The sequence below is a fragment of the Plodia interpunctella genome, chromosome 2 (genome assembly GCF_027563975.2).
Source record: "Plodia interpunctella isolate USDA-ARS_2022_Savannah chromosome 2, ilPloInte3.2, whole genome shotgun sequence".
Lineage (NCBI taxonomy): Eukaryota > Metazoa > Arthropoda > Insecta > Lepidoptera > Pyralidae > Plodia > Plodia interpunctella.
This window is the reverse complement of record NC_071295.1, coordinates 8877596-8903367: the sequence shown is the minus strand read 5'-3', so window position 1 is coordinate 8903367 and position 25772 is coordinate 8877596. Positions and strand designations below refer to the sequence as shown.

At 35.2% G+C, this 25772-nt stretch overlaps 3 protein-coding genes across 5 annotated transcripts in view; 2 read left to right on the top strand and 1 right to left on the bottom strand.

Moving 5' to 3' along the window:
• LOC128681939 (RNA-binding protein 24-B-like) overlaps positions 1-8312 on the bottom strand; it is a 28480-nt gene extending 20168 nt beyond the window's left edge. Inside the window, exon 1 of one of the 2 annotated variants that reach the window (XM_053766281.2) lies at positions 7856-8312. In XM_053766281.2, coding sequence (XP_053622256.1) covers positions 7856-8077 — 222 coding nt within the window. In that variant the 5' untranslated portion in view covers positions 8078-8312. The remainder of the gene's footprint in view (positions 1-7855) is intronic. The other variant, XM_053766290.2, reaches the window with a different exon arrangement.
• Positions 8313-14097: 5785 nt separating this feature from the next.
• LOC128679486 (uncharacterized) lies at positions 14098-21459 on the top strand. 2 transcript variants are annotated; one of them, XM_053761768.1, is made up of 7 exons: positions 14421-14579; positions 18357-18493; positions 18640-18904; positions 18987-19198; positions 19276-19498; positions 20313-20578; positions 21028-21459. In XM_053761768.1, exons 1-7 carry the CDS (start codon positions 14564-14566, stop codon positions 21253-21255), a joined length of 1347 nt encoding a protein of 448 aa, XP_053617743.1. In that variant the 5' UTR covers positions 14421-14563; the 3' UTR covers positions 21256-21459. The 2 variants fall into 2 exon arrangements, with proteins under 2 accessions (XP_053617747.1, XP_053617743.1); XM_053761772.2 differs by lacking the exons at positions 18987-19198; positions 19276-19498 and having other exon boundaries at positions 14098-14579.
• Positions 21460-22129: 670 nt separating this feature from the next.
• On the top strand, positions 22130-25772 carry LOC128679495 (uncharacterized). The gene is made up of 5 exons (XM_053761780.2): positions 22130-22481; positions 22831-22967; positions 23227-23479; positions 23827-24062; positions 24145-25772. Exons 1-5 carry the CDS (start codon positions 22466-22468, stop codon positions 24475-24477), a joined length of 975 nt encoding a protein of 324 aa, XP_053617755.1. The 5' UTR covers positions 22130-22465; the 3' UTR covers positions 24478-25772.

Below are 25772 nucleotides of genomic sequence, written 5' to 3'. Positions count from 1 at the left end.
ATAAAAATAACTTGTACATTTGCTGAAATCGTTCTAAAAGGCCAAACTTCAAACGTATCATTAATTTTTCATTCGGTTTCCAGAAATATCGCGCCATCGGTAAACATCAGCTCAACTTATCATTCATATCTAGATCGATCTTTTCATTGTGTAATTTTGAACTGAATAGATTTAAATACGAAAACACGACGTTGGGTGACGTAGACCTTCATTACGTATTGTAATACATGCGTGATCCCTGAGTCGCCACCTCGATGTTTCCACTGTCTTTGCAACCAGCAGTATTGGACCTCCACGACCCTATACACCTAACATATAACAAGACAAATCCATAAATAAACACATGTCCAACGGACCATTCTAAACTGGACATAAAATAAACGTAGGTACTGATTGAAACGACAGAACTCAATATATCTGATGACCTTCCGATACTGAAGGTACGTTGATGAAATTTCAAATTTTTTCTGAGCCATTTTGTAAAAAATGGTGAGTCGACGTTGCCCCATTCAAAGAACAGCAATTTATAAAATCGTCACGGTCATTACCGGAGCCATGGGTAATAAAATCTGCATTGTCTAATCATGATTTATTTTTGAAACAAAAAAAACTCTTAAGTGTGGTAGGTAACTGTAAAGTCGTGATCGTAAGTTGACGAAAATACAATGATTTTTGAGCGTACGCCAATATTTTCCTGATTCAACTTGTTCTAACAGAATGTTGCTTGCGTACAGATGACAAAAGTATTTTCAACAAGGAGTATAAATAATTCTTAGGTCCAAAGATCATTTTATCCTCTTTTTCAAATAGTTACGAACGAGCAGATACGATGGCGGGCGAAGGCAAATTTTTAATCGGTTTTCTTCCTAGATTTTTCAACAATCAAATCTGTTCCAAATAAGAATTTAGTCTCTTTCTTAATATTATATTATGTACACTAATTTTAGTCTGAGAAAACCTGTCTCAAATTCGAGGAAAAATACATTAACTAATGCTGGTTGTATCGATGTAGTAAATATGTACTAACAATCACAATAACTGCAAAAGCACTGACAATACCTATTTAGTTTTAAAATACAACATATGTTACTCATCACGAACATTTGCAATTGCAGGTAGTCAAAATCAGCCATTTTGATGTCTTCACTGCTTGAGCACTGCTTGTGGATGAATCGGGAGTTTGGGCCATGGTCATGGACCCACCACGCAGGCCCGACATTATACAGCAATACAATTATACAGCCAGGACTTCCGATGCACGGAGGAGCTCGAGTTATACATTTTTGATCACCCATCGTATTACCGAATTACGAAAGTGTCTTGACTATACGAGTAGTATCGCCGAGCGCGTGAACCACTGTGCCATATCGAGTTCCTCATAATAAACATACATACGTACATTCTAATAGATGAATAAATATGATAATAATAATTATTAGGTATAATGTTTGTTTAAATTACTCTGAACTAGCGGTATGTTAAACTAAGTGAAAAAATTCAATTTGTTTTGGTCAGAACCCAAGCATGCTATCAAAACCCAGTATAATGTTGTTTATGGAACCGTTGAAATCCGAGTTAGGTACGCGATAACCGAATATGGTATTGATTGCTTATTCAGGCGCGGATCCAGCCCGTCGAAAGGGTGTGGTAACAGTCAACGAAAGTTCTATGATTGATATTTATACATATACTTAGTTTCTTCGTAGTAAAAACGTAGCAAATTTCATTTGATATCTAGGTCTTTATCATATCTTTATATTTAAAAGCTAGCCCGAGCGCATTCGCTTTTATGTGCCACCGGTGCACCTTTGGGTTATATGCATAACATTTTTGAAAACTGACTGACTGAAAATTTGTTCTGGTAATTTATTTCTTTTTTGCGACACACAGGCATGCCCATCGTAAACTTTGGATCCGCGACTGTGCCTACTTCATTCGTTAGGTAGGTCCGGCTTCGCTTGGGTAAAACAATAACAAATCAGATAGGTAGGTACGCCTAAACATTCCTCTTGAATCACGATCTATTAAATAAAACGCATAATACGTTGCGTAGTTTTAAATATATAAGCATACATCGGAATAGACAGACAGAGGGAAACGACTTTGTTTTATACTATCTAGTAATGATTATGGCGAAGACGAACATATCCCAAGAGAATAAAATTAAAGGTAAGGTAAGTTGATAAGTAAGCAATATATATAATATAGTAAGCAGTCTTCCAATTATTACAGAAGCAAAAAGTGATTTGTATCTATTCCCCTCCTCGCCACCCTCTTTTTACCACTGAATAAGTAATCTATTATGAATAAAAGAAATGAACTTCGAACGCAATTAAACTAATCGAGTAACGAGAATGTGGTTACAGATTGTTGGTAAACATTAGACGTTTCATGAGCTAAAGTTTAGTAAATTGTATAATGTTACTAAACACCACAGATTTGCATAAAGTCTAACTCGATATCATAACTATTTGTAGCTAAAATAAGTTTCTCATAGAAGTATTTTGTAATGGAATTTATTTCATTGTGTATTTATTACAAATATTTATAAACTTATTTATTCAGGGTTAAAAAAAGATCGTTCGCGTCTGCATCTATCCGAGTTTGGCGATATGAACCGTTTGTCTATGAAGACTCGGAAAATTAAACAAACTGCTAACAATCGAGGCAGGAAGTTACAGCGAGTACACAATAGCCTACCTTCTGTACCGTTGGGAGGTGGGACATTAGTAATTGTTATTAACGATGCGATGTCATACTATTAAGTATTTAATTGACGATTTCTACTTATGAGTATAATGTAATTGCATTATTTATTTGATATATGTGGTCTGTGTCACCCTTCCAACTATCTCAACACACAAATCACTTTAATCAATACCTCCGTTTTGACGTGAAAGAAGGACAAACCCACAGACAGACACACGTAGACAATTATAATTATTAACACTTCTTCCAGAACGAAATTTCCACCTCCGTAGAAAATTACTAGCTTTAACATATAGTTAATAGTTACTTTATTAAACATGTAAATTAAATGTATGTTTTGTTGAATAAAAATTAAGCTGCCATGCCAAGCCGTCCTGTCAAAATATCTGGCGCCCATTAAATGTAAGATTACTACTGCTACAAAACGTACTATAACAATATTCACATACATAAGAAAATAATCACGATTGCCATTCTAAATTGCGATTACAACTCCAACAACACTTTATATAACAATTTTAAGTATTTTAATAAATAAGTACCAATGACTATCTAAGCAAACATACAATTATGTACTATTAAATTCATTTCAATAATATAGATACCTATTGTACTACACTCACACATACACGCATAGCTTTGATGACAATAGCATTCCTACAATACAAGTGGATAATAATATTTCATATTCAGAAAATATATCATACTATTCACATTATGATGATAATTTCAATGCGTTTATGTGAAATTATATTACTTACAATATCATAGCACAGGCTCCGTGTTTATTATGCTCTACAAAAAAGCATCCAAAATTTAAAATAATAGTTTTGTTGCAATTAAATCTGGTCTACTACGTCGTAGACGTTTTCGTAGCAGATACGTAATATTCAACACAACAAAGGCCGAAACAAGTAAGATGAAAAACATATGGACGTCTACGGCGTAGAGTTTCGTAGCAAGACTCCATAAGAATAATTTTAAAATTCGAAGGTGCAATATATTACGCCGTCTACGCAGTAGGTAGCGTGGTAGCAAAGGCGTGCCTAATTCCGAGACGCCCAGCCTCCCCCGCCACGCCTCCTGAATATTACCAGTTTATTTTCACTTTGATTCTATCACGAGTCTTCATCAGGTATTTCCATTTAGAAGCTGATTAATATCTTGTATTTATCGTAAAATATTATTGAAATTGTCTCTTTCTGTGGTTCAGTTTCAACCATCAATAAATAAGTTCATCAAATTGTATATATTCAATTCATGTTGTTTGTTTTAATATGATGGCGTGATCAAGTTTTCATCTATCTTACACCATAAAATAATTTTTATTTTATTTTATTAGCACGATAAATAACACGAGCGAGATTAATAAATGAAATTGAATACTTGCAAAATACACAAAAATTATAACGCCATAATACATATAATATTGAGGAAGTTTATTAAACAATTGCTTTATCATACGCTAGACAATCAGGTAACTAATATGAAAATAGATAAGATAGTGCATATCCTATCAATTGCAACTCTATCAAAACCACAGTAATATAAATTTGTTTTTTTTAGTTTGATAGAATTTTGTCGACTCAAGGAAGAGTGCTCCTCACATTATGATGATCATATAATGCTTATATTTGAAATTACATTACTTAAAATATCATAGGATAGGCTCCGTGTAATGTACTAGTATATGACAGGGAGGCGGGCGGCATATTCGAACGGACATCATTCTTTTTTTAAGTTATAATAATAGAAGGAGACCTGTCGTGACTAAGGATGACCAAGGGTTAAATTCGAGCCGACATTTTTTATATCAAACTTTTTTAAAAATAATTATCAAATCACAAAATCACTTTCATATATTTTTGGCATAACATTTGGGTTGTTCTATATAATTTTTAGATTTCTGTGATCAAAACCAACAGATACTATAATTATCAAGGTTTCGTTTGATAACTTATCACTCTGTTATATCATTTATTAGTTAGTGACCCAGTAATTCGCTGGTATTTTTTACTACTGTAGATATTCGATTATAGTATTCCATTTATTACCTTTGATATCGATATAGCTAAAAATTATACACAAGTAATATTAGCTAGCAAGGGTAATGTCCAAACACCAATTTCAATTAGTAAACTTTTAAGTAAATATTACTAGATACAAATGTAAATTATTTGTCAGACTGACAAAGTCCAGTATTAGAAAGATAAATATTTTTTAATATCAGAGACACATACAGAACCATGAAGTCATGCACTGCAGTTATATAAATGGGCAGTAGGTATCTCAGTTACATTTTTCCAAACAAAAGGCAGGGCACTAGTTTCAGATACCATTTCAATTAAATTTTAATTTATTTTTTCTTCTTACGTGGTTATGTACATACTTATATATTATACGATGATTATACAGAAGTACGAACATATTACTAGTAAAATCAGTATTTCTAAGTAACCATAATGATAATATTCAAATTTTAATTAAATTTAAAAAATTAAATCCTAGTACCTTCAATAATTTTATTAAAATAAGCCAAACTGTTCATCATTACTACATACTATAAAACAAAGTCGCTTTCCTTATCTTATTATCCTTCGGATTTTGATGCGGGTCTTTTTAATAAATGGTATGATTCCTGGGGAAGGTTTAAGTGTATAAAGTATTAACAAGATATAAGTAGTAAGATTAAGTAATAAGACCAAGTAATAAGATTTCAGCTCAGGGAAGACAAAATTTTATGATATTTCGAATAAATTAGCTACTAAACAGATAAATTAAGGCATCACCGAACGATTGAATAAATTACACTCAATTTGTTATATCAGGAATACCATAGATAAAAGAAATATATATAAAGAGATATACATTGACTGTAATATCGTCCATATTCTAAATTCTCAGAATTAATTAACTAAGCGTGTCGTCTGTAATAATTAGTATTATTTCAATATACTTAAACACTAATATCTTCCGAAATGTTGCCAAAAGATGACAAACTGTGATTGTGACAGTTATATTTCACAATCATTAATTTCGTTGCGAGAGGGCTAAATTCCCATTAGTTCCAGAAATTGATTTGAAGGTCTGATGCCATCAAAGATGTTGTCAACTATTTTCGTAACTACGTATGTATATAATCTGGGTACTTAAAAAGCATTAGATAACGTATACTTTTACGCTTTCTGAAGACTACACTATACTAACGTTCTATCAAAAAGATCAATTGTCAAATTCCAACAAAGCATTTGTTCATTAAGTAGACCATCACAGGCCCTTCTAGCAAATTTAAACTTCAGAATCACACTCACAATAATTTGGCTAAAATAGTCTATATATCAATATTTTTGCCTCTTAAATTCCAATGGTAATTTCTAACTCCGAGGATTTAGTTTTTTTATTTATTTAGAAGGACATAGTGTAGCGAGTCGTTACGTGAATGCGCCTCCGTGGATGCATCCCGTAGCATATTGGATTACCGTCTATTGTTTTGAACAAGTGGTTCAACAAGTCTCAGGCCAGCACACACGGTACAGTCCACAAAAAATATTGCTGACCAACTTGTCTTTATTACGATTACCTTAAGCATCACCCTGCAATCTAGCATTAATTCTAGTAGTTAAAAGTGGCTTTTTTTTATAATTAATCTTCTTGATATAATTATTTTTGATATTATTAGGTACAATAAACCCAAACCTGTATATTGTATTGTTCAAAAGATTAAGAGGTTGCTTTAACTATTGTTTGATTTTCAAATTCTCGGCACGTAAAATACCAAATTTCATACCCTTTCATTGCGTACACATCTTAGGTGTATTAACAAGTAAAAAAGTATGCAAAAATAACTTATGTCTACAGCACAATCGTACTGAAGCGCATAATACCCAACAGTTTATATTTTCTAAATTACGTAAGAATGCAATGCTTGGTTCCATAGAAATTGTAACCATTATGCTATGTATGCTTCGTTCAACCATGAGCGAATGAATTCGATGATAAATTCATGAATTCACTGCAATTCTTGGTTATATATACAAATATTTATCAAATCATTCGTAACTTTTCAGCTCGACAACAAGTTGCTAGATGTCTAAACATTCTCCAAAACTTTGCTTTGTGATTATTTTAAAACTGCCTGAGGTATGCTACAGGGCTCAATCTTGGAGCCTACAATATCCATTAAAATTTAATGTAACTTCACGAATTTCTTTACTAATCTACTTTAGAAGACGAACTAGGTTACAATGTTTTGTTTAGTCTTCATCTGATATTTTATCTCAACTGTAGGTTCACTGAAAACATGAAGGAATCTTAGAAAATTATCTTTCAGCAGCTACCTTAAGTTGCTGTCCAGTGCAAACACAAACTTTCGCTGAGTAATTTAGTTAGCCTTGGATTCGCGTCGCTATTGTGGCGTGGCGTCTCTAAGTACTGCACGTACTGTGGCGATGCACTGCGATTATGCGATCTGAATGTCACAGGGAGGGTGCTAGGGAACCCTCCCTCAGGCTCTGCGACCCCAGCGCGAATTGAAAATGGGGTTGTGATTCATTTCCCACGAGCCCCTGCCCACGATACAAAAAGCCTCAAACTTTATTATTCTCCACGCACTTTGAAATTATTTCGACCATTTCTCGCATCTGTTCGACGAATTTGTTAATTTTATCAAAATATCTAAGCCGAAAGAAATTATAAAAGTACCACATAATCTCCCTCTACACTTAAACGTGTATCTAAAAAACGTTTTAATTTTATTGTTGTATTTTTTCTCTATTTCTCTCTGTGTTGTCTGATTTTTTGTTGGTCCTACCTCAAGTTCAAATGAAGTTTGTGCATGCAAAACTTCTAAATCACGGAGTTTTGGGAAATATGGTCATAAAAAGCGCAAAATTAAGTTTCTCCTAAATTGAATGAATGCTGAATTGTCATGTATAGTAGGTACACCTGCGTACAGAGCACAACTTCCGTGTTTGATGTAATTTCGCGATACGTGTACTATACAGTGGTCTCCGGTAGTTAGGTGCGCGGTAGGTATGGCGATAACGCGACCGGCGCGATATGGACGGCTGTTTCAGAAGCACGAGTTGCGCACAGGCAATAAACCTACAGTTTACGTGTCAATTATATTGAAAAAAAAAAGCCTTACAAAGCCGTATCCTCTGCTTTTGCTGGTCTGTCTGTCTGTGATGACAACTGCTTCTTCGATGTCGCCATAGACCGCGAAGTGTTCCCGGAGGCTTTTGTCCGTGGTGTGGTATGGGAGGCCACCGACAAAGAGTTTAGTCCAGGTGGTGTCCTTCTGTCCGGGCAACGCGCTGAGAGCCAGCAGCCCCTCGGGCTCGGCCGGCAGGGCGCCCGCCATCAACATGCCTTGAACCGCCTCCGTCGCGCCGGCCACCGTGGCTCACTGGGACACTGTCACTGCCGCTGGTGCGGGCTTCGAGTTCGCGAGTGCGTGTGGTTCTTGCGAACGCTAGGGTTGGTGCACGAGCGTTCGTCGTGGTGGTTGAACGCGGACTGAGCCGCAGCGCGGGTACGCCGGGCGCACGTGGCGGCCGCTACTAATTTTAGCCCCCGCGCCCCCCTTCGCCACCAGATGCGCCGGGCTCCGCCACATGCGTGGCGCGCCGGGTGCCCTACTGCCTGCCTGCTACCCTCCACAACTCATACGTAATGATATGCCTCGTTATCACAGTTCCAGGATTTTTACTCACTACTGAAATAAAACCTAATTGAAACCTAATTAAAACGATTAATTCCAATTTGACAGACCAATATTCAACAACTTCGGTGTAATAATTACATATCAGTAAAGTACGCTATTGTACAAGTGATTTAGGTAATAATGGTAAACATGTATTGTAATCACTTGATTTGTATTCAATTTGCCGATAACATAGGCAAGAGAACAAAACTTTTTTACTGCGCAGACTTTTTGTTGTTGATCATGGCTACACTGAAACCAAACGGATGGTATATGTAGAAACTTTCTTAAATATTTTAATACCAGCGATTATCTGAAAATTCAGCGTTATTACACATACTGTTCCATCTTTACCTCTATCGACATATACTGCATGTAGAAGTTAAGTTCTAGTTTATTATAAGTATTTGTGTAGAAAATTTTATGTAACAAAAGTTTTAATCTATATAGTAGGTAGGTATACCTATATAGATCAGCATCGGATATCGACAGGAAAGGAAACGACGCGGGCGCAGACGAACACTGTGGGAAGCGCATTGTCGAGCAAAATATGTGGAACCAAAACCAATCACTTCCTTTCCTCTTCATAGTCATAGTAGTTTGTTTAATTTAATGCAACACCTTTCCTACCTTGTTCATTGCTGGTAAAAAAATAAATTGTATTAAAACAATTGAAATAATAATAAGTGTGAAAAGAGAATAAAGATTTAAGAAATTGTGTGTTATGGTAAATTCTTAAAGCCTAGCCCTACAATACTAATCATTTATTTGAAACGCAAAGCATATTACTTACATAGATATAAGTTCAAAATAAATTTACCGGTATTTTCTTCGAATTTCCTACTACTTAAGTAATTTGTGCTTCTTTTTGTGTCATTAAGCCATGATATTTGATTGTGGTGTGGGTATAATTATGACCAAAATGCTGACCATGAATCTACTAAATCTAACTATCGAGAAAAGAATATTTATATTTTTGTAGCTAAACATATTTCCCAAAACATCAGCTGCTGTTCGTTTCTCAAATAAAGTTGTACAGATCAGCTGTTCCGTTGTTAATAATAGAACTGTCTGTACCCCAAACTATCTCTGAGACCCGTCACTACCTATGTGCTTACCTGGTCCATAGGGTTGTTGCAACTTAGATTATACACAAGATTGATTTTAAGAATTTACTTCCAGAAATTTGCAACTTTTGTTTTGCTTACCTACTTTAAGCACACAAGTTGAAACCTTATGAAATGGATATATTCATAAGGTTTCAACTTGTGTGCTTAAAGTAGGTAAGCGAAACTGAGATACGACTCAGGATAAATTAAGAATCAGTAAAATAAAATTTTGTCTTGTGCCTTTTAAATCTGTTGGACTAAATGAACAATTTTCGTTAAGAAGAGCATTTCTGATTAAAAGCATGGGCTCCGCAACTCCGCTTCAGCTAAGTCCATCCGTTTATAAATTCAACAATTATAAATTTAAACAATGTTTAATAATGACTTCAAAGACTGCTCACAATACCCTATTGATTCTCTGCATACATGTGGCTAAATAGAAACCTTGTTCGCGATAGCTCAGTGGACGCAGCCCTATCCGAAGGGTGCAGCTAGGGCAGGGGTCGCGAGTTCATTGATCGGGACTATTGTCAAAAATGCGCGTGCGCCGACAGCTGCCCTAGCGCAGATGGTAGCTCAAAATCGTTTTTTATGCCACGCTGATTTTTTTCTTCTTTCTCATCTCGTGAAAACTATTTGAACTAATGATCTGTTCTGTGCATTATCGATATTATTGAGTTCAGACTTCAAGGTAGAAATAAGACTACGGAATAGCCGCTGTTGTCTCTGGATAAAGGGTTCATTGACACTGTAGTAATTTTTGGTATAAAGGATGAAGGATAGATTCTAACCTAGATTTAGATTAGATTGATTAAAGATATGACATCGTAAAAGTTCAATCCACTATATTATAACTACGTAGTTTGGCATTTCTCCGGAAGATTATGGTACCTATTTTAAATTAGGTTTGAGCTAATATTTGGCTTAAATTTTTTATTTCAAGAAAATTCACAAATAATTATATACACTGATAGTTTTCTCAGTATTTACATTATACATTTTTAAGTTTTAATTTTCATTTTTTATTTAAATTAGTTTTGAGCTCACAATATTATATTATAAGTAGATATATTTTTGGAAAGGATATACATTTATGGTATTATTTATTCGATAGTTTAAAAGACAGCAACGCGCTTTGTCTTCAGTGCACAGTGTTCTCCGTCGTAGATTTACAGGGTTATGTAATAAAAACCTATAGTTAATTTAAAGGAAACCGTTTTTATTTTAGCACAGGTTGTGAATAACGAGTTTCGATAAAGGGTTTTTCTCTTTGAGAATCCTACTTATTACATACATTAAATATAGGATTTAGAATCGATTTACATTGCCAAACCTATTATTTAGGTTAATAAACCATTAGATATATTTCTATAATATTTAGAATATTTTCAAAACGGAGTATTTTCGAGAAAACTAAAATAATTTTGCTTATATATATTATTAATTTATATAATAGCCCTTTCATAACAGATAACAAATTCAATATTTTTATTTTATCCTTAGTAGGGTCCAAAACACGTGCAGCAGGAGGGTTGAAAATGAGAGCCAGTACCGACCTACCCCTCACCCCGCGGACACAATAACGGAGTAACACCAAACGCCATACGTCACTATCACAAAACACAGTGAAGTACAGAACTAAGAATCCCTTTTCAATGTGCCAACCAAAAACATTATCTCTTGCCATACTCCTGGCGGAGTATGGCAAGAGATAATGTTGTACAATTATCTATTTACGCATAATAATAATTCAAGTAACATTTCATTCAATTAAAAGATGGCTTTTTCGTTGCATTACTCCATATAGGAGATACTTATATGGTATTTACATGAGTGCTATTCTAAGTTCCTGCTTTAACATAATCAGTGACACGCAATCGGACAGTATACCCGCTATCTGTATTATTTTTATTTTATTTCACATCCCCTATTAACAATGGAACCTTGAACAATGAATGACCGACCGTAACGGGATCAACTTTATTGTTATAACTTTTAATTTATTTGTTTGCCATAGAGCCATAAGCTTTTTCTCTTAAGATAAATTGAAATGTGCAATGTAAGAAATTATTATGCCGGCCTAGTTCTACTGTCGCTGGACTTGGCATATTCGGCATACATTGCTGGTTCTTCATTGCAGTAAATAAAAACTCTCATACAAACTGACAACATGACGGAGGATGCCGCAGCGAAACTGAGCAATGGGAATAAACTCTACAGTGGGCAAGTGGGCAAACTATTTGAGAAAAATAATCGAAATAAATTTTAAATAGTGACATCTAAATAAAAGCTACATTACCACTAATAAAAACAAAGCATCAACCATCCTGCTGTTGTGGCTATCAGTTGCTATTTGCACTACGATATAACAGTGCAAACGCCTACAAGATGGCGCTACGAGCGTATGTTAGCATAGCGCGTAACTACTTGAAATATACTTACTAAAAACTTACTGCAGAAAACTTTATGCCGGCTCTACACTGTCGTCCAACAGTTTGCCAAACTTTGGCGGGTTCGAAATAAAAGCACTCTAACTACGCGATGTTCTCGCATTCGCGTCGGCATCTCGTGTTCGAGTTCGGCGAAAGTGTGGAGCTGGCATTAGAGTAATATAAAAACGAATATAGCATCCACACGTTTCGCCTCTAACTCTTTCCGTTTGGGAGTTGAATGTAATTTTAACCTTTCCAAATTCGACAGTAATTATTTTACTAACAATAGCGCGGTCAAGAAAAGTCACAATAAATTACCTATACAAATATCGAAATGTCGTAGACAGTCGTAGCACGCGTAGCACATTCTATTCAAGGTACTAGATGTCCACTACGGCGTAGCAGCTACGAGGAAACTGTGTACTACGCTCCGAATGCAACAATGCTGTCACTTCAAGTTTTGTGACGAAAAAATTACTGAATTTTTACTTGTAAACAAATGTTGAATAAACGAGAAACGGAACATAGGAAACTTGTGGGTGAACAGATCACCTGGGACCGTGAGATTAAGTGATTACTTCTGATAGAAAACGTGTTATTTGTGATGTCTGGTAGCGCCCTAAAATATGACCTGTCCATATCCTCCCGTGGATATCGGGCTCACTTAGTCTTATGGCAGTTCATATGCATTGATGTTGATGCCTTGTTGTTAAAATCATAGCCGAATCTTCAAGTCTCGTGGCGTCACAGCTCGCAACCGAGAACACGAGACCATAAGAGAGAGAGAAATAGAGAGAGTAAAAAGCCGTCAGTAGGAGTTCAAAAACTATTTTATATCTATAATTATTATCGTAATATTTTAAACAAGTAAGTACCTACTTTACACATCATCAGACTATTAGTCATTGATCATTTCTCTAAGTTCAATGATCGAGACGATCAATAATTCCAAAATTCTTGGCACTTAAACTACTGAATTTCTATTTAAGAACACACACAACGTCTTGTTTTAACTAAAACAAATAAAATTGCTTGATGAAAAATACGTGATGTGCATCTTGAAACCGATGATGTATGTAATGCTGGCTAATATTATCGTGGAACAGTAGCGAATTCTAATTCGGCATACATTGCTGGGTTTTCATTGCGGTAAATGAATGCTCTCATACAAACTAAGCACTATTTATGCATTTGTCTCTGAGTTCATTACTTACATAGGTTCAGTACTTACATAGGTTTAAGTTGTTTTATCAATAAAAATTAACAATACCTAAGTACTGTGAAAATTGTGTACTTGTTATGTATAAGTTATTAATCTAACTTTTAACCATATCGTCATCATATACTGACATCTATCCTTTTTTACAAACTTTTGTTTAACTTAAAATATACGTCGCTATACCCTATGTCTCGGGTGGAATCGTGCAAGTCAAGTTTGAAGCAGATATCTTCAATTGATTGAGCTGACATTTTGTACATGGCTCCAAACGTGGGAACTCCTCAACGGTTAACTGCTCGGACATGATTTTATGTCACACATTGAATGCATTAATATCTCTCTGCCAACAATAAAATCTTGTGTCAAAAATTAGGTACATACATATTTGTAAAAAAAATATTTTTGTTGATCTATGCTACACACACATCATAGTTACGATCGTCTGACTCGCCATTTCAATGATTCATTTTTAATCAACCATTTAAATACCACTGGCCTGACCGATATGACCTATGAGTTTGTCACTCAACTATTCCTCTACGGATGAAGGCCAAAATGTTAGTATACTGCTATAAAGTTTGTATGGGAGTGAGTCATGCAACCTTGACCATAGCAATGATGCCGAGGTTATTACGTATTGTTTATTTAAACAAGATGCTATCAAGGACATATGAAGGCTTTGGTTCAAAGACTATGTTATGCACTTATAAGGTAATTTCTTATCACCGTGAAAGCAGTATTGCCTGTGACCTTGCATTGCACGTAGGTATATTTTCAATAATAGGTACACTGCATTTTTTTTCAACTAATCTGGTATGCAGTTGCGAATGTTTTTGTACCAGTTTTGTTTAAAAACATCTAAAGGTCATGAAGTATACTTCATGACCTTTAGATATAACTGTAGATCAGCATTGATTAATCATCAGGTCAGAATCGTTGTGATGTCATCTTTGCTTATCGCGTCATCATTATTTTAATATGTGACGTTACCGTTGTATGAGTGAGTTTAAATTAATAACTCAATGCTGAATTGACGATCTGTGAACCCTTATTTATAATTACTGATTCAATGGTTTTGAACATTGACCATTGAAGTGGACGGAGAAGGTCACCTTAGGAAAAATATTGTTATTTTTATTTCGTAGCTGACATTACTCTTTTTAGTTTTTGATACTTAATTGCCTTGTGTGGCTTAAATGCACAGCTTGATCAAGTAGTAATAATGACGAAAACAGGACCGAATTTTATTAGTAAAGTGGAAGCAAGGTATGACATCACCGGCGGGCGTCGAAGCGGCGCGACGCGGAAGATGCTAGCCTCGCCAGTGCTAAAGCAGCAGTGATCCAGTGCTCACGTCTGTTACTGTGAAAGAAGTTAACAACACTCTAACATGGCTAATATTTTAGGTAAGTGCCTTTTATTTATCCCATGCTATCTTTGACTATCTTAACCTAACCTACAAACTTGAAGCAATCTTTTGAAATGTATATAACTTTTAGTGTTTGTGTAGTGTTAATTCCGAAACGCCGGTACATTTCAGCTGATCTAGGATATAGTAATGTCATAATAGCCTGTAGTTTTTTGGCACAACGCCAAGACCGGGTGTGGTGTTACGCCGAATAAATTTCGGAGAAATCAATACACTCAGTTATTTTTATAGGTTTTTTATACATTCCGACGAGAACATGCCTAGAAGTAACTTTTAATGAATGTCAAATGAGAAATTTATCTCTACTATACTATTTTTAGTAAGAATCTCTGCGACTGCTACACTAATTGGCGTGTTTTTATTGAACGCCTCAGAAGCTGTTAGATAAGATGACATCACCCTTTGAAGGTAACTGAATATAAACAGACATAAATCTACATAGTTGACTGACTACATCTGGTACTAGTATTTCCCTTGATAGGAGATACAAGTACTTACACCCTTGACCCTTTAAGTATTTTTTTTAAACATTCTCAAATGTAAAAGAGCTTGTTCTATAGATCTGTATCATTACTGGTGTAGAGGCTTTTATTGATTTGATGTCTTCAGTTACGACCTATTTATAGGTACTATGTTTAATTGTATTGGGTTCTTGGCCATAATTTGAATAGCTTATGCTTAAAGATTTTTTTATTCCTTATATATTTTATCATGGTGAGTGAACCCGTTGATGTGCATATGCATCTGATAAAAATCTAATTGGTATTATAGTATAACAACTTTCTTCCCTGTTGGTAACGGTGATTCCAACAGATTGTTTTGAGTTGACTCAGTACTGTTTTGCCGCGGTTTTGCCGGATGCATGTGAAGTAACTGCCATGTCTAAGTTTGTCAATCAAAGACTTGGTTCAACAAGTACAGGAGGAACTTTTTTTAAATAACTCATCTGGGGACAGACAGAATAACTTACATAATTGTCTTTTATTCTACAGTTATTACATATATTTTTTTTATCTATGGTTATTACAAAGACAGATGTACCCTTAAAAAAGTAACTTTAATTAAATACTTTTCAAAATGGTTCCAATATTTTTTTAAAATTTTTGTTTGCAGTTACATTATAATTCAATTCAAATTTGGTGATATTATATGCGTTCCTTTTCGTTGTTAATTAAAGGCACAACTGAACTCCTGATAAAGAATTTCATAATGAAACAGTAAACGTATCACACCCAAGTTAACAATCAGCTAATCTGTAATTGGTCTACGATGCAAGTTGGTAGCCAGCAAAGTGGTCGACTTGTATTCGAAATTTGCAATGTGGAGTATATTATGAAACAGCTTTTGCAGTTGCAGTAGGTAACACGTTCCGTTACTTCACTCTCGATGTTGACCTGACACAATCCGCCACTAATTATCTCCTTATTAGCAAAGGCCAACTCTGTCTTATTGTATCGAACAAGTCAAAGTGGTTACAATTGTGCTAACGACCGCTTAATTTCGCAAGGAATTCCTGGCCATTTGACTTGCTAGGTACCTGCCTTATAATTAATGATGCAAGCAGCTTCATTTTAGGACTACCACTGCATAATTTAACACTTTCGCGAATACTAATGTCTATAGACGTGTACATAGAAGTGTCTGATTCAATTAGAGTATATATAGTATAGTATAAGAATTAGGTACTGTAACGAGCTTTGAAGATCACTTTGGAAATATCTAAACTATAAAATGTAACTCATTAAATTTCCAATCTTGGTATTCTGCAGAATACAATACATAAATACCTAGAAATACTATAATAAAATTTTAATTTTGTGGACCATCTTTTGTTTACTGATTTACGAAGAGGTGTAAAATTTCAAGCCTGTTTTATACAGTTTCTAAACAAAATTCATTCGCACGTGTTTTGCATAGGTATTTGTTGAATAAGTATATACAGTCGTAAACTGCTAGTCTCCTTAAATATTAAAGTCATGAACAGTTTGACAAAGTGTCTAAACTTGCTACAAATTGATTACAATTAGTTATTTTCCAAGAATGAAGTATTTACTTAATTCTAAAAATACACAGGGGTACATTAGGTTTCATGAATAAAGTATTTATTCTACTAAGTACCTAGATACTACGTGGTCAATCAAAGATTCATTACCTACTTGTTTCTAATAACATGAAGACGAAATAATAAAACCTAATTTTTAGGTGTATCAAATTGATGCAAATTAAGCTTTAATTTTCCAATTATAAAGAATTTGCAAACTGATGCTTCATTGCATTGTTTTTTTAAGACGATTAAGAAAATAAATGGACATATAGTCCTTTAGAACTTCGTCGAGGTCGCTAATATTGATTTCAAAGAATGACATCAGCAGCCCATATTAGATAATCTAACTGTCCACGCAAACAAGCACAGATTACATCGATCTTCCTGTGCTATTGTAGCACTGAATATGTCCTTTGAATGCGCAGCAATGGATCGTATTCAGCTGGATTACATCGACCAGTTACTTTTAGAAACGTGGGTGCGGTTGCTTGCCGCATACCAAATGCTAGACTATATTTAGACCTGCTGTTAGGAGACTGCCCCAAATGGAAGCCAATCGTCTGGCTAAATAAGTAGTCAGGAAAGTTACATGTTGAATTTAAAGTAGCAATAAATAAAATTTTATGTAGCATGATATTTATTGTTATTTAATTGTAGTTGTTGCAATCCCGAGCTCCGGTCTGGAGGAAAAGGTATAATCAGCATCGTGAATCCACTACCGAATATGTTCCTCTCCCAAAATTAAGAAAATTATAGAAAACTGGCTTCTGCGAAAGCGGAACACAAACTTTTACCCCCCATTATAGTCAATTGGGGGTTGATTATTTAAAAAAATCTACCCTATATTTAAACGGCAGCCTTTGACTATATGTATACCAAATTTCATCAAAATCGGTCCAGTGGTTTAGCCGTGAAAGCGGAACAGACAGACCGAGAGACAGGCTTTCGCATTTATAATATTAGTATGTACTAGATCAGTTTTATCATCATGGTGAAAAATCAAAAGTTTTCACGTAATATATAATATTATTATGTATGGTGGCCACTAAATAATTTTAGGCTACTGTAACCACATTATATTATAGAAAATTATAATACTTTTTTCAAAAATTCTTTGTATAGTATAGTGTGGTATATTCTTCGCTAAGGAAGTGTTACATAATCTGTGTCTTCGCTAAGAAATAAAACAAAATGGATAAAAATGTTAAAGTCGCGCTAGTGTGCAGAGAGTACAGCTATGTCATTACCTTAAAAGTATTTATGATTGCCTTATGTACCGATTCTCTGATTCTAGATACACATTTGTTGTTGTAGAATTTGTAGGTATGTTTTGAATTTGTATCAAATTAATACAGAAAATGTATTCATTTGTTTTAATAGCATCAATTTACATAGTAACTACCTAGTTATTAAAAATTGTAAACATTTAAGAATACTAAAAACGTTAATACCTAAGACTCAATTCGCGTTCTTTTTTTACCTAAAAAATATATATTATTGGTACATATTATTATTTTTTACTAAACTAATTTAAATATTGAACACCAGCTCTCGTCTTTTGCGATAAAAATAAATTGTGATTATATCATTATTTGTATCGTTTTATCGCATATGCCACTAATGTTGATTTACATTATTTTTAAACAGATTCGCCCACAATATCGTCATTACAGTTAAGCAAGTCTCGGAAACACATTCTTCTCTTTCCAGATGTAGCTACGGAGGACAACCTCCAGTACCAATTCTTCCCCGTGGCCCACGGGTCCGTTACCTTCAAAGTGCGAGCTGCCAACGACGCACACATTGCCCTCACCGTAGGCCCACAAGAATCAGACCCTATGTATGAGGTAGCTATTTCCTTCTCCTTTTTTGGCATAAGCTTTTATTTGGAGTCTACTCTACTTTATCCTAAGTTATGAAGATTGTCTCGTGTTTTTGAAACTGCATGTTTCCAATAAGCGGTAGTAAAAGGTTTTTATATTATAACTTTCAGGTCTTCATCGGTGGCTGGGGCAACACAAAGAGTGTTATCAGGAGAAACAGAACCAAACCCGAAAAAGTAGAAATTGAAACTCCTGATATATTGAATGGGGGAGAATTCCGTGGATTCTGGGTACGATGGGACGGTGGCATCATATCCGCTGGCCGGGAAAATGAAGTAATTCCATTCATCTCATGGACTGACCCCGAGCCATTCCCGATCGGCTTTGTAGGTGTGTGCACAGGATGGGGAGCATCTGGCTCATGGAAGATTGAAGGTAAGTTTTTCTTTATAAGGTCGTCGCAAAATGTACCCAACGATTGATCAAAATTATCACGATTATTCTATTACCGGTGCAGAGGGCGCTGAATTCGATACCCCGGACAAGCTCGAGTATAAATTCGGTCCTGTGGCTACCGGACTACTGGAATTTGAATATCGCGGACCACACAACTGCCACGTACTTTTGGGCAGTGCTCCTGGTGAAGTAAACCCTATGTACGAAGTCATTCTTGGTGGTTGGGAGAACAGCCAGTCTGTCATCAGAAACTGCAGAGAAAAGCCGGATAAGGTATGAGGAAATGGTGTTGAACGTTGTGATGTTTTTTCTGGCCCGCTTCAAAATTAAGTCATCGTTGTATTCTGTAGGTCACGATCCCGACGCCTGGATTGATGAATCCGAATGAGTTCAGAAAATTCCTAATTGAGTGGAAGTGTGGCAGGCTTCTTGTTCGTCAAGGGTCAGACGGCGCAGTGATGATGGAGTGGGTGGACCCCAGCCCCTTCCCTGTCACGCACTTTGGCGTCCGCACCGGCTATGGCGCAAGAGGCAACTGGCGAATCAGCCACTTTTCCAAACAAGGACAAATCCGTTGAGTGTCTCGTTTGCCAGTAGGGAATGAAAGTGCTTTGGTGTTGGTGTTGAAAATATGCTGATGTTAATATTATTTGCACTAGATTAACATTTAATTTTAGCTCTCATTTTCTCTCTATCTATTGTCTCTCGATAAAAAAATATTAATTGTTAAAGGTATATAAAATAATTAATAAAATCTAAACATACTAACACAATACTTTTACTAACTTACTAAACTAATAAAGCGCAGTGTTTGATGTTAACAACGCCACTCTGGATTATTGATTTGGCATTTGTACGTTGGGTACGTTTTGTGTTAGAAATTTATGTATACCATGTTATTTTCACGCATGTTCTGCAATGCATCCGATGAGCAATCAGAATCGGAACACATTGAAGCTATGGTGTTCTTGGTCAGAAATCGAAAGAAACGCTGCATCTGCCGAAGTGTTGAGCACGCAAGCAAAATGACTATTTTTTAAGTACTTAGTAGCTACCTAAGCACTGGTACTAGATATTATAGTTAGTTAGCTGTCAATATTGTGATGACTTTTTGTATCCATATGTTTATTTTGCTTGTTTTATAATTATGCACTTGCACCACAGCCATATACATACATTATACCTACTGAATCTTTATTGGTCGTTATAACCGGAAGAAATGCAATTTCTTCTATTCAATCATCTGTTTATTTGGACATATTAAAATCGCACACTTTCATCATCCATCAATGTATCTTTAGGCGACTTGATTAAAATCTGACACTAATTAAAACACTCGATTGTTATCAAGGTGTAATAAAACAAATATTTTTCTTATCATGTGCAGCACCTCCATCTGCGCCTACGCACGCAGCTCTGTACGCAAATCCCCCGGGCTATGGAGGCCCTGGTGGGGCCGGAGTGTGGGCTGACTCTGCCGGAGGCCAAGTGCCGCCCGGCGCCGTCATCGGAGGCCAAGACGCGTCTGGAGAACCTCTCTACGTAGCCAGGGCAGTGCACGAGGGCGCCACTGTACCAGGAAAGCTGGTCGCATCCCACGGATGCGCATACGTGCCTTGGGGAGGAAGAGAACATGGAAAACCTGAGTATCAGGTATTTATAAATATTGATAAGCCTACTTACTTACAATTTTATAACGTAGTGGTTTTATCACATTCTTATATGGAGGCGCCTCCACATATAAATGCGATATAATCAATACGTGACATTACTTACATACTTATATGCGAACTTCTACACTTCGATCGTAGGTTGGAAACACGGAAGAATAAACACTTTCGTAGTTGGAAACAACTGCTAAATAACGGAATGTAAAAAACAAAAACCCAGGGAAGAACGGCAAAGTAACAAGCTGGATAGTCTGTCCTTAGGTACGAAAATGTAATACCGACTTTTATATATATTTCTTTTATATATGATGCCCACGTAGCATTAGTAGTTAAGTTTATTTTTTCCTACGTCGCTCGATCATAGGTCAGAAAGTTATAGAGATTTATACTTTGGATAACAGCTAAAATGTATGTGGCTTGATTCGTTCCCAGGTGCTGGTAGGCGGACCTAACAACTGGGTCCCAACGAGCGGCTCAAACGTGCCCCCTGGAGCCTTCCCAGGAGGAGAATCCGAAGATGGAGAAACCCTGTTCGTGGGCAGAGTCCGCCACGAGGGCAGCGTCACCACGGGCAAGGTGCAGCAGTCCCACGGGGTCTGCTACATCTCCTTCGGAGGTCAAGAACTCGGCTTCCCTGAGTACGAAATCCTCATGCCCTAAACAGACCAAACACGCTATCGCATAATTTATTACAGAGACTGCTTTATACGGATTGTAAATCCGTTATGTAGGCGCTATATTCATAATATTCGGATGTAATCACGCTGTGCCTGCACTTATTACTTAGATTTAATTAATTTTGTGTATTTTATCAGTTCACGTGGAATTGTTATATTTCTTTAATAAATTGTTTTTATAATTATACTTTATGGTCGTTTAATTTTCATAAACCTTAATCGCATAAGTTCGTATGCAATAATCCTACTAACTAGTTATTTAATTATGATAAAAGATTAAAGGATGGTGTTGGGGACCTTACCATCCTTATATGCCTAAGGTCTAAGTGCCAGGTGAAGTTAGAGTCGTAGCGTACCTAGGCAAAAAGAACGCTGATGAGCTTGCAACCATCCCCAAAGTGTTCCCAGAGGAGAAGATACCCATTCGCATAGCATTACACGAAAGTAGGTAGCTGTATAGCTTTTATCCAGCTTATATGAACGTACAAAAGAGTAACCCTGTTATTTATAAAAAAGGTAAAACATACTCTAAACTAAAATATATTTTGTCTCTTTCTCAATTTTAAATATAAAGTGCAATAGTGACAAAACATACGAGTAAATACAGTTTACATTCTATATACATGGTTTACACAGATTTTACTCGGCTGCACACACAATGGTAGTGGTAGATATTTATTTTGCAAAATATTTATTCGAACTTGGGCAATAAATATAAAAACATAGAACATAGATTTATGTCACGATTTATTATATAGTAGGCGAAGCGCGCAGTCTTATTGGCTGCGATTACCACCAGAATATTATCATATGTCACTGTCAAACCGTTTATATACCGATATATCAGTCAGTGAGAATAATCGATTGATTTTGAGAATTTCGCACAAAACAATAATATTCTTTGGATGTTTGAAAGTTACATGCATAAGCAGTTATACTGGGGTATTATTTAATCTGTGGCAGTTAGTACTTGAGTTATCTTGTGTTGATCTTGATACACTATTTAGCTACCTATAATTACTATTTCCTACAAAATGTAATAGTTTTGCTTGAGTAGAAAATAAAAACATTTGTAAATAAAGGAATAGATGCCTGCGATGATTCATTTCCCCTATGAGTTCATCATTTTAGTAATCAGTTTTGTCTTAGATATCTAGATTTCAATATTAAGTACAAAATTTGAAACAGCAATCATGGGCGATTTAATTGGTGAGTGACTTATACTGACTGTTCATTTCTTACAAGCCTTGCAATAGATATTTTTAGTTTAATAAAAAGGCCTAGATATTAAATGCATGTACTATAAGTACTATTTATGTTTGTTCACACACAATTTTGAAGCAAATCTTCAACCGAATGAGGTAAACTTGTGAATAAACATTTAGTTTAGATGATAAGGTTTGGATGCATCATATACATGACCTAATGGTGCACCCAGGACTGGCTTACTTGGCCATGATCTATTTATCTCATCTTGAATAAAATATTTCTCTGATGACAATAAAAACTTGTGTACATGCAGTGAATGTTTCAAACTTTTTCAACATTTTTCTTTCAGAACTCACCACTGTTCCTCAGGCAAAAGTAGCATTTTATAAAGTTCCTTCTGGTGGTCTGAAATTTGATATCAAAGGGAGTGAGGGTGCTATCATTGCATTAGCAAAAGAAATTAATATAAACCATTGTGATTATTTGGTGAGTAATATAAAGTCTGAGGAAATTAACATCCCAAATTTTTGCTTGTGTTTGCCACAACTATCTATTACAGATAAGTGGTACACTGATAATATCTTCATTCTGATTTATTTTTTATCTCCTATTTAAGGGTTTTTAAACAAAAAATTGTAACAAATGCATTTTATTACTGCTATACACTTGGATAATCCAAATCTAATGAAAGAATTATCTTTTATTTGTTTTTATTGTGGAAATAATCTTTTAAAAATATTTTTAGATAGTGCTGGGACATTTCTTTAAATCTTGGATTCAAAAATCATATAAAGATGCTGTTGTAGAAAATACACCAAATTTATTAAGTCCTGATGAGTACAGGAGCTTTTGGATCTTATGGGATTCACAGTCTATCCGCGTGGGGAAAGCCGGAGAATCAAATCCTTTTCTCTGTTATAAGAATGTAGTGCAGCCACTTCATTATGTAACATTTGCTGTAAAAGGTGGAAGGACACCCATTTCTTGGAGATTTGAATGTAAATACTTTTTTATTACCTAATCATTTTTTATTGCTGTTTTGAGTTTTCTGTTCTTACTGTTTCTTTAAAAGATGAAATCAATGAATCTCTTTTAAGAAAGCAATATTCATAGATTTAAAAACCATTTTCATGAATTGTATATAAGTAGGTAGGTATTATAGTAGTATTTGGGAGAAAATTTTATTTTTTTCACCTCACCTGGAGAAAATATACTCACAGCAAGTAATCTTTAGCTTAGGGGTTTATTTTATTACTGTACTTTGGCACTTTTTATCCTGAAATTCCCACGGGAGCGAAGTCGTGGGGCGTAGCTAGTAATATTATAATTTATAGCATGATTCCAGTGCCGCCTGAAATACCAAGACCACAGCTGAAATCACTGTGTGGGGGTGAACCTAGGTGGGTTCCAGTCGGGAACCAACTTCCTCACGGAGCTGTTATCGGCGGCTATGAAAATGGCTCTCTATATATTATAAGAGCCAATCATCAGGGTGCACTGACCCCTGGGAAATTTGTTCCGTCAGAAGGATTAGCCTATATACCATGGGGATCTGTAGCACATGAAAAAGAGGACTTTGAGGTATTTATTTCAAGATTTTTTTTTCATCAGGTGTCCCAATTGAAAATTGTTGAAAGTTTTCATATTGTTGTCAATTTTTCAGGTTTTAGTTGGATACAATTATATTTGGGTCGCCTCATCCGAAGCGAAAATTCCAGTTGGAGCAGTTGTCGGTGGATTTTCAGAATATGATATAAGAGAAGTGTTATACATTGGCCGTGCAAAACAGGGTGACCATATTATACCAGGAAAGGTACATCCATCACACAAAGTGTGTTATGTGCCGTATGAAGGCAGAGAATGCGCTCATCGTGAATACGAAATCCTAGTATCACTTGAAGTCAACAATAGATGTTCCAACAATATATTTTATCCCCCAGATATTATAAATACTGGTAATCCAAGATCTATAGATAGTGATGAAGAGATGGAATAAAAGGGTACAATGGAAGTAAAATATTCATTTATTGAACTTCATAGTTCCAAGTAAAACATATTTATTTATATAATAAATTGGTATGGGATAGTTGTGATTCCGACAAGGCCCTAAGATAATTAATAATTTACTAGCTTTTGCCCGCGGCTTCGCCCGCGTTTTTTCCTTCGTCCGCTCATAACTTTTATTGGCAACATATATATATGTAATATATACATATAATAGCATAACTCGGGTTATATGCAACATCACGATGAAAACTATACTAGATTTTAAATTAGACCATTCGCTATACGCTATAAAACCGCATTAAACTCCATCTAGTAGTTTTTGCGTGATACACGAACAAACATACAGACTGACAGACAAAAATTCAAAAAAAAAATTTTTCTATTTATCCCTTCAAGACACCCATAATTATTTTTCTTTAATATCTCCTATGTACAGGAAAAGCCCACTTACAGTTTTATTTTATGTCATTTAATCATTTAATACATCTATGCTTTATGTATAGATTTCATGTAAAATGATAATATACATAATTTTTTGTAAAAATATATATATGTTTGGTCTATTATAATTATTTGTTTAATTACAAAGATATGATATGAATAAGAGCATTTTTAATAATACGCACCCAGTTTATGTAGTCTTTTGTATTTATAATTACGTAGCTATAGCTATAAGTATATTTAAATTTTGAGAAAACAAAGAATAAGTACAAAATCACCAAATCATAAATACATAAATAAAATAAATATACCTATATACTTAACGAGTTTACTTATGGTTGACTACTGGATATTAGACATTTAACATCTACTGGTGTAAATTTTTACTTAAAGTACTTATCTACTAATTCCATGACTTTTACGACTACCCCGTCTAGTGACAAGTAATCGCATACACACTCTCAACCAGTGTGCAGGTTTCCTCATGATTTTCCTTCACCGGAAGCAAGTGGTGGGCTATGAAAACTACTAAACATGAGTCAGATTGTTAAACAAACTCATGTGGCATGAGATTCGAAACATACCATTTCATTAACAAACTATAGTAGGTCTATAGATCTTGCATCCACTAAAAGCGCAGCATATATGGTGATGCAGAGCAAAAAGAACTTTGATTTGCCAAGGATAATAATTATTGATATGTATCACAGATATAAAAACATTATTAAAATCTGTGATATGTATACACCTCTGATATAATCGTATACACTTAAATCTATGTGTACCATGGAATCAGTAGGTACCACGTTGTACGTACTACCTACTAATTCCATGATGTATACA

What these genes read in the sequence shown, in the direction of transcription:
- LOC128679486 (XM_053761768.1), top strand. An exon ending in AATCAGACCCTATGTATGAG is followed by an intron (nt 18,494 to 18,639) that starts GTAGCTATTTCC and finishes TATAACTTTCAG; the next exon opens with GTCTTCATCGGTGGCTGGGG. An exon ending in GCAGAGAAAAGCCGGATAAG is followed by an intron (nt 19,199 to 19,275) that starts GTATGAGGAAAT and finishes TGTATTCTGTAG; the next exon opens with GTCACGATCCCGACGCCTGG.
- LOC128679495 (XM_053761780.2), top strand. An exon ending in TAAACCATTGTGATTATTTG is followed by an intron (nt 22,968 to 23,226) that starts GTGAGTAATATA and finishes AAATATTTTTAG; the next exon opens with ATAGTGCTGGGACATTTCTT. An exon ending in ATGAAAAAGAGGACTTTGAG is followed by an intron (nt 24,063 to 24,144) that starts GTATTTATTTCA and finishes TCAATTTTTCAG; the next exon opens with GTTTTAGTTGGATACAATTA.